General features: G+C 34.4%; 1 protein-coding gene across 1 annotated transcript; it reads right to left on the bottom strand.

The window, feature by feature from the left end:
• Positions 1 to 2,237: 2,237 nt before the first annotated feature.
• On the bottom strand, positions 2,238 to 8,832 carry cbln1 (cerebellin 1 precursor). The gene is made up of 3 exons (NM_001078840.1): positions 8,257 to 8,832; positions 7,209 to 7,328; positions 2,238 to 3,959 (listed from the first exon to the last, which is right to left on the bottom strand). The coding sequence occupies exons 1-3, from the start codon at positions 8,512 to 8,514 to the stop codon at positions 3,762 to 3,764; spliced, it is 576 nt and encodes a 191-aa protein (NP_001072308.1). The 5' UTR covers positions 8,515 to 8,832; the 3' UTR covers positions 2,238 to 3,761.
• Positions 8,833 to 9,416: the final 584 nt, after the last annotated feature.

The raw sequence follows: 9,416 nt of genomic DNA, 5'->3' as shown, positions 1-9,416 counted from the left end.
AGTTCTTTTCTTCTGTCTATACAGTAGAGGAGCCAGAGTGCCAAGTTCCACCCAATAGCGCTACTGTTGCCTCAGCTCCAACTATGCAGTGGTTGACAGAGGATATGGTGCTTAAAGGGTTACACAAGATAAATGTGAACAAGGCACCTGGGCCAGATGAAATACACCCTCGGGTACTGAGAGAGCTAGGGTCAGAATTACAGTGGCCTCTGTTTCTGATATTCTCAGACTCGCTTTCATCAGGTATGGTACCTATGGATTGGAAGAAGGCTAATGTCATTCCTATAAGATCTCAGCCTGGCAATTATAGGTCAGTAAGTTTGACATCAGTGGTGGGCAAGTTATTTGAAGGCTTGTTAAGGGATCACATACAAAATTATGTACTGGAGAATGGCGTTATGAGCAATGATCAGTATGGCTTTATGAAGGACAGGTCATGTCAGACCAATGTAATTGCTTTCTATGATGAGGTTAGTGAGAAGCTGGACAGTGGGGATGCAGTAGATGTAAACTATTTGGATTTTGCCAAAGCATTTGATACCGTTCCCCACAAATGACTGCTTTCTAAACTAAGGTCTATTGGTCTTAGTGAAGTCGTTTGCACATGGATAGAAAACTGGCTACAGGATCGGGTACAGAAGGTGGTTGTTAACAGTAAAACAGTAAATATATGTATATATTTATACATAGTTATCATGTCACCTCTTAAGCGCCTCTTCTCCAAGGTAAATAGACCCAACTATTCTCTACTTGGAGTAAGGTTCTCAGTGGGGTCCCTTAGAGAGGGTCCAGAGAGGGGCAACTAGCTGCTAAAGGGTATGGAAAGTCTCAGTTATGAAGAAAGACTGGCCAAGCTGGGTCTATTTACCTTGGAGAAGAGGCGCTTAAAAGGTGACATGATAACTATGTATAAATATATAAGGGGGATCAAATAATAATCTCTCTAATGTTTTATTTACCAGTAGGTCCTTCCAACCGACACGAGGGCACCCAATCCGTTTAGAAGGAGGGAGGTTTTTTTTTTACTGTGAGATAGTGGAATTTCCTCCCCGAATCTGATGTACCTCTGCTACATTTTACAGCTTTAAGAAGGGGTTGGATGGCTTTTTAGCAAGTGAGGGAATACAGGGTTATGGGAGATAGCTCTTAGTACTAGTTGATCTAGGGACTGGTCCAATTGCCATCTTGGAGTCAGGAAGGAATTTTTTCCCCTCTGCTGCAAATTAGACAGGCTTCAGATGAGGTTTTTTGCCTTCCTCTGGATCAACTAGCAGTTAGGCAGGTTATATATAGGCATTATGGTTGAACATGATGGACGTACGTCCTTTTTCAACCTAACTTACTATGTTACTATGTTATTTTCAATGGTCCAGTTTTTTGTGTCAGCCTTTTTCACTATGAAGTGATTCAATTGACATTATTTCCCCTTAGTGTTATTAACCTTAACATTCAGACAGTGTATGCTGGTATATGCTGAAGGTTTGAGGCATGTGCACCTGGGTCCGCTACATTTATATCGTGAGTTTACCCTTGTTAAGAAATTTTTGCTGGATTATTTTCTAATTTAAGTAATGTATAATAACACTCAAAGCCAAATTACTACTGAACTGGGCAGTAAACAACTTGGAAGAAATAACATTTCAAATCCAACTTGTTATTAGGCTTAACCAGTACAAGAATTATATGGAGAAATTTGCAATACTTAGTAAACCTTTACATTGTGCTTGACGCTATATTATAGCCATAATATGAAACAATATTTTCAACAATTGTTCAACAGTTAAAGTAAAAATGGACAATGCAATTAAGTCAGAAATTTAACATAGACAGTTGTTTACATGTAAGTCAAATTGTGTGGCATTTATGTTCTTCTGTTGTAATAATTACCTGTCCAAGTAAAATCAAACTGACCTAGTTGAATATATATTGCCATGTCCCTACCAGTTTCATGAAATTTTTTTACAACAAACCTAGGAATAAATAAAGGGGCTTTGCTTATTATGCTGGTATTAATTTCCCCCTTAGGAGCTAATTAAATTCCGTCTTCAAGCAGGAGTCTTGAAATAAAACCATGGCATTTTAACTCTGCAGCTTCCTTTCATTATTACACACTATTTTATTTGGCAAAGTAGGCAATATTATGTCATTAGAGGATTTTGTTTTTATATTTAACATGCCAGTAAAAACCTGTTTCCAAAATCTGGCTCTTGTGAACATTTAGAATAAGTGGAAATTAGTCAGTTTTTGTACACTTTTATTTTACTGTTTAAATTACAAATGAAATATTTTGTATGATCACTTCATAAAAGTAGTAATCTTTAATTACTGCAAAATAATAACATAGATTCTTTAAAACTATAATAAGAAGCATACATTGTTGTGGGAATTTTATTGGTCCACATGGCCAGATAGTACAGGTGAAAAACTAATTAAACGTAACAACACTCTAAGGGGCATATTTATAAATGTGTGTAAAATATTATATGCTAACAATAAGTTAACATAAAAAGTGGTTAAAATGAATTCATTTATTCTCTGTTGTCATTAAGCATGAATTATTGCCAATGATTATTATGAGCAGAAAAACAATCTATTATAAATAATATATACACAATAATTGTGTACCAATGAATTACAGCAATATTTTACACCAACTAAGACCTGGCACAACCCATTGAAGTCAATGTGAAACTCTACAGTTGAATGTGATGCCAAAAGCTCTTTTAAAAAAAAAAAAGCAAAGCTCTTAATTAATTAATTAATTGCTGTTAATGTAGGTGTATTCACTTTATAAATATGCCCAAAGTTTTGAGAGTAAAAAAACACTTATGTATGCTTATGTAATTTTGTGTATGTACACACTTGTGTCTGTATACATATGCACTGTGAACAACATATATAGTTAGGCTGCAGTGCTGACAAACTATTGATAGCCTGATAAATATTTTTACCAGAAAATTAATTGGCTTGGATTACCAATTACAAAGAACATTTAGTCCACCAAAAAAGTGGAAGCTACATAAAGCATTAATCTGATCATTCTGAATATTCACAAAATCAGTAATTTCTCATGAAAGAGAAAAAGGGACAGCTTACAAATTCTCTTGTATCTATCTATTTATCTATCTATCTATCTATCTCTCTATTTATCATTATCTATCACAAAAAATAAGAGACCTGGGATTTAAGCAAAATTACATTTCTGCATTCACACCATTTATACGTAATACTGAAAGTTGAATATATTTTATCGCATTTAATTGGCCAACATTTTACAAGAGCAAAACAAGCATCACATATTGAGCAGCCTTAAATCGATAATTATCACTCTGTAGTACAAGAAGAGATTTAAATACATGATCCTGCCACTCTGCCTCTTATATCCATGGTGTGAAGCCTGAAGCTGAAGGAAAAAAAAAGTTCTATATATGCTATCTTAAGTAAGTTACTATTTTCCATGTTAGTCAAAAAAGTAATTTAATGTGTCTAAAACTGTGTCATAGCAACATCATGACGAACAGGGACACAAGACATTTGCTCCTAAACGCGCCACTTAATGAAATGATAGTTGATCTCACCAGTTTCTTGTCTTTTACTATAATATAAAGTTTCCAAAGCAGGAACACATACATTTAGATATGCAAGGTCTTTTACACTTCATGTACACAAGAGTTTTATTCATGTCTCTCAGAGCAGCTTTGTGGTTGAAACAGACATTTGTTTCTTTTCTATGTCTCTTGCTTATCTGAAATTATGTCAGTTTAAAGAGGGAACACAAGAAATCCAGAAAAAGTGGAAAACTTCCAACCACCCATTAAATTTCCTTTCTCAAGTTTTAGGTAAGCTCTGTCCCCTTTCTCCATTTGAATAAGAACTCCGTTGCTGGCTGCCTCTCTTGTCACATCCTGGTCACCAGCAAAAGCTGAAATCACAGGCCAACCATTTAACATTAAACTAACCTAGGAAGCAAAATAAAGAAATAATTATTCATTGAATACATTTATTATTTAAAACAAAATTTGCAAATAGCAGTAATAGCATAAAAATATTTAGGGAAATATTTATTTAAATGTCAAGCATATTTTGGTAGTGAGCATATATCATATAAGAAAGATTTTCATCCTACACAGTAGCGTATTTATTTAAACTATATTAGACTATCCTAATTAAACATTTTTTTTCTAGTGCAGGTTAATTGTACATTATACGTAGGGACTTCTAAGCAACTTTACTGTATACATTAATTAAACATTTGAAGTGGTTTTGGAATTACTGGTAAATATTATTGCTACTGAAAGTGGTATCTGTCTCTCCTTTTCTATTATCTAAACTGCTCATTATTACTCCTTTAACAATGTAGCAGAAACTAGCTTATTAAAAAACCTAGAGGGAACTGACCTGCTATATTGTTTTAAATTTAGAACAAAAAGTAAGAGAACAGAAAGAGATAAAAAAAAATACTTCTTTAATTTACAATCACAAAATATTTTTTAGAAATATATACTGCAAATTTTGGTCCTTATTTCTAGGACACAATTTAACGGTGCTATATAAATAAATGGTAATGATGACTATAATGTCTTTGTTATGACAAGCATGTAGTCACAAATTACAGCTACTAAATACATTTAGAATATATTGCTTACTTAGGATTTGTCTATAGTGAGGTTTAATCACAGCTTGGAAGAAAAGCAATTAGTGAATTCCTACTAGTAAGACCCCACAAATCTGAAATATCTATTTAGTTTTTTATTTACCTGATTTTAACTGGTGTCTCCAATGAATAAATGCCTATTACAGATTTCCTACCTATTACAGATTTCACATACTCTGAGAATTATGTTTATTTAAAATTAAATTATACTGAAATTTAGGAAGTGTTTTTACTGCAGAGAGACCTCAATAATGCCTCAATATGCAGTAAGCAGTGATAAGCCTCACTAAGCAGTGATGAAATTATAATTTCTGGGACCCCAAATATTTCTTTTTTGCTCAGCCCCCCCCCTAAACTGTAAAGAACCTCATATGTTTTCACATGTATATTAAAATTATTTATAACCCACAACCATAATTTGCTTAAAAAACATGTAAAAATCCCACAGTAAGTAACACTTCCAGTTAAAGAATATTTGCTTCAAATATTATATCCTGCAGGAGAAATATTTTTATAATAATTTCTTACAGCAGAAAAGCGCAATGTGATTATAGCATTGTAAAACACTTTTGTTATCTAGTGTATTTGTATTGTATACTCCACTGGGGTAGGGACTAAATTTTGTACAATCTCTGTAAAGCATTGTAAAATATGTAAGTGCTATATAAAGGATAACTGTTAGGTGTAGCAATACTGAGAAATAAAAAGGTTCAACAGTTTTCTTTCGCCACTTACTTAACCCCAAATTCTACACTGAACTACATAACAGCAATTAATATTTATTTAAATAAGTCAAAATTGCTAAAGGCATTCTTTAACACTTTACTGCATTATTCATCCTTTGAATTAAGAAAGGTAAGAAGAAATCAGAGATTTTTTTATACCCTTGTTCCAAAGAGCCTCAGCTGTCTAAATGTTCTCTGAAAATCTATCTTAGAACTAAAAAGCAAATGTAGTCATTTTAAAGCTTGCATCTGAAATTCTGTATGTGTGTGTACATATATATATATATATATGGATCTGTAATTAAAATGTCTGGGTGAAAATGCATTACTCATTGTCATTGTCAAAAACCCACAAGGCAACAAAAATGGTTACTGGGCACAATGTTCTTTTCTTAAAGCTCACGGGGCACATTTTTTTCCCATTTTTATTTATGTTAGTTTATGATGCCGTTTGTGCAACAAAAACAAAACAAAATCAGTAGAACCTGTGATCTAGTCATAATGTAGCTGTATATGCTGCATCATTCCTAACAATATTTAACACTTTATCTAGGTGTTATAAAATTAATCAGTGTGAAATAGCAGTGAAAGTAAAATAAGAAATAGAAGTCACTGCAGCTAAGATAAAATTTGCACCAGTGGGCTAACAAAGATCATATTATATGTAAAAGTGTATTTGCATTATTCTTTTAATAATGCTGTTTCTTAAACATTTTTAACTTTAATTACCCTTTACATTTCTGCAGAAGAACAAAATTCAAATATTTCTTAAGCAGAAAATTAAAATTTCAACAAATATTTTAACAATTCTAAGTCATCACTCTAAGTTATCATCATCAAACTGTCATTCAATTTAGAAGCCTAGATCTGCAAATAATATTTGTATCAACAATTTTTTCACACAAGCTAAAATGTTATTTTTTTATATGCTGTGGAACAGTGTGCAAGTTTTTAACATTGATATACCATCAGAATTATTTAATGAAGCTCAAGTAATTAAAAGGGTGTTTATCACCAAAACATCAAAAATGTGCTGAGCTAATTAGAAAAACTATAAAACATGCAAAAGCTATCCATTTGTTCATTTTATAGCGTGCAACTTTATCTTTATTAAAGGCCTTAATAGGCAAATTCAGCCCAAGACAGAATTTAAAGCGCTTCCAAGTTTGTCAAAGACCTCAATTTCTTTGTATGATACAATCATTTTTTTGTACTGTGATCTGCATTGTTTTAGATAATAGGCCCACTATATTGAAAGAAGATAACCATTACTGTCTTACTTATGTGAATAGGAGAAAATTTGGGTTACAGTGATAATTTTGTAAAATTAAAGGTTTTCAAGACTTATATAAAAGCAGGAAAATCTTATAGATTAAATAATAAAAAACAAAACAAAACAGTAAGGTTACTGATTAAAACCACATTAGTGGCTATTCATTTAGCTCTTGGCTAATTTCTGTGCTTATGAAAAATGCACACTACATGATAATGTTGAAAAACTCCAGTCCTGCAATGCACACTCTTTTAAAGGGCCTTTTATATGTACACTGTACTAATTACGTTATCTGTGTTTTACAATCATATATCCTTCATTGATACTCAGAAATAAGCAAACCAAAAAGTTGTCACCTATAAATTTCAACAGTTTTTACTTGGTTGTTTCCAAGAGAATAAATTCTGGATGGATTATAAACTGCATGATTTATAAAGGATGATAATAACATGTTCAGAGAATTCAAAAGCCATTGCAAAGAAAATGTGACAAAAACAATTTCTAGATTTAAGCTCCCTTGGTAGCACAGAGGTAAGGTTTTACATAATTTACTGACCTGTATGGTTTGCCGGTTATATACTTTCACCACGTGGAAATTAAAACTGTAAATCCCCTTTCTTGGTGATGTAAAAGTGCTTCGTTCTGAGTCAAAACTGCTTCCAATATTGACCAAAGTCTAGAGTAAAACATCAACAAATGACATTCCTTGTAATAACATTACTTATTACAAGGTTTAAATCATGTTTGAAGTCAGAGGCCTGAAACAAATAGATATGAGGTATCAAAGGGACTAATATTTATGTACAGCCAAACATTTTACTTGAACATTTTTTATTTATTTTTTTTACTAGAATCCTGATTGCTAAACTCCAGTACTACTTTAAGGACCTAAAAAAACATAAGTCCCATTCAAAGAATATGTGTCAACCCACACAAAATATAATTGGTCTTTAAAATGTAGGTAACTGTGTCACTCCAACCCCATATCAAATATAACATGAGGTAACACTTTTCCTTTAAAACCTTGCAAAGTATTGTTCACAAATATTTCATCTGACTCTACCTCACTTGCTTCCGCAATGGGACATATTTACTTCAAATAATTAAGTAAAAGAAAAGAGTACATTTCTGTTGCTGGAAACGTTTTATTTCATTATGTTTCTTTTGTAATCCATTCATGACTGAATTCCAAAGTCCTTTTAAGCTCTTTAAAGAGACCTGACTGTTTTCTTATTACATGTACAGATCTCCTTTTTCCAGAGAGAATCCAACTGTGCCTTTCTTTGTTACTAGTGATCAACGTTTAAAGTCTTACTTAGACTTAGGTAGTTAAATAAGTTTAAATCTCTCCAGGATTGGTGCGTCCAGAATGTTTCAGTATCATTTGCTCATAGTACTTATCTTGCATATTTTCGCCATAACTACAACATAAGAACATAACTCGACATTGCTACCAGGGTCTTAGACAGATCTTTACCAAACCGAGCCTTTTGCCCCGGTGTCAAGGACGCCAACACTCCATTCACACTGTTTTACCCCCAAGTACAGCATGACATTCGTTATAATACACAAAGCGCTCACGTTGTATTGTTGTAAAAGCCTACCTGATCGAAGTAGATGATCATTGTCCGGTTACTCATTTCCGATGGCTCGTGATGGGTGCTTCGAATAGCAGAGAATGCCACCTTGGCACTGCCCGAGCGCACCGAAATGCCCAGCGCTGTGCCAGTGGGGTCAGACATAGGGTTGGAGTCACAAACCACTAGACACTTGCCCTCCAGCAGGATAGGTTCCGTTTCGTTCTGGCCACAGGTGAGCCCGAGCAGGTACAGCGCCCCAAGCAGCAGCTCAAAACCCCACATCTCAGCAGGCTACTGCAAAGCGCCACACACTTCGCACCTATTTCAGACACAGACAAAAGCGCTAAATCTCCTAATTAGAATCCTTCTTTTTCTTAAATATACCATGGACGGCGTCCAGTGAGGTCCGCTAGTGATCTAAAAAAGCTCTACGATTACGATGAATATGGAACGTTTGCAGTTTTAGGCTGCTTTCCGTGGCAGACTCCGATATCGAGTACCTGTGCCTCAGCTTATCCCTGTCCAATGCCTTAGAACAGGCATAAGAGCTGCAGAAAAACATGAGCAGCAAGCATAACGTAGCTCCAGTCTACAACCAGTTCTAGCTCCAAAGCTCAAAGAAACGCAGGAGTGTGTAGACAAGCCAACAGTCTACGCCCACACCCCATCTTTGCCAATCTGCTTCCACAACCTCAGAAAGTCATCCAATCCGATGGAAGCCTGACCCACTTCACGTGATTGTGCTGGACTTGTTATAGGACTCAGAGGCAGGTGGCAAGGTGTTGCTAGTGGTGGCGGTAACGTTTATGGTCGGTTTAGCGCCTGACAGCTGAATCCAACTTGCAGGAAGGTGAGTCAGAAAAATGCAGAGGACAGATCCTATGTATCCTGTGTTTTGTTTTCTACAATTTGTACTAGATTTCATGCGCCTTTTCACTGCACAGTGTATCTTATTTTGTACTGTTTACATTGTTCACTACTTTGCAACCCTGTATCTATCCTGTGTAGGGATAGTTAGATTAACTTATTGCATACAGTCTTAAAAACATTTTAAAGTTTATATATTAATGTCTATGAAGATTTTCATTCATCCAGGTCATGGTATATCTAGTATAAATAAATTTAAAGCAACTGGACTTGTTTGTTATCATTGAAGACGTTTCACTACTCATCCAAGCAGCTTC

The sequence above is a fragment of the Xenopus tropicalis genome, chromosome 4 (genome assembly GCF_000004195.4).
Source record: "Xenopus tropicalis strain Nigerian chromosome 4, UCB_Xtro_10.0, whole genome shotgun sequence".
In the NCBI taxonomy this organism is placed as follows: domain Eukaryota; kingdom Metazoa; phylum Chordata; class Amphibia; order Anura; family Pipidae; genus Xenopus; species Xenopus tropicalis.
Note: the sequence above shows the minus strand (reverse complement) of the source record. Positions and strands in the feature narration are given on the sequence as shown.

Bases quoted from the DNA above. Each gene is read 5' to 3' on its own strand.
- cbln1 (NM_001078840.1), bottom strand. From the start codon at position 8,514: ATGTGGGGTTTTGAGCTGCTGCTTGGGGCGCTGTACCTGCTCGGGCTC. The intron at 7,329-8,256 runs GTAGGCTTTTAC...GTTTTACTCTAG, and splicing joins TGATCATCTACTTCGATCAG to ACTTTGGTCAATATTGGAAG. The intron at 3,960-7,208 runs GTCAGTAAATTA...TTTGCTTCCTAG, and splicing joins ATAACCGGCAAACCATACAG to GTTAGTTTAATGTTAAATGG.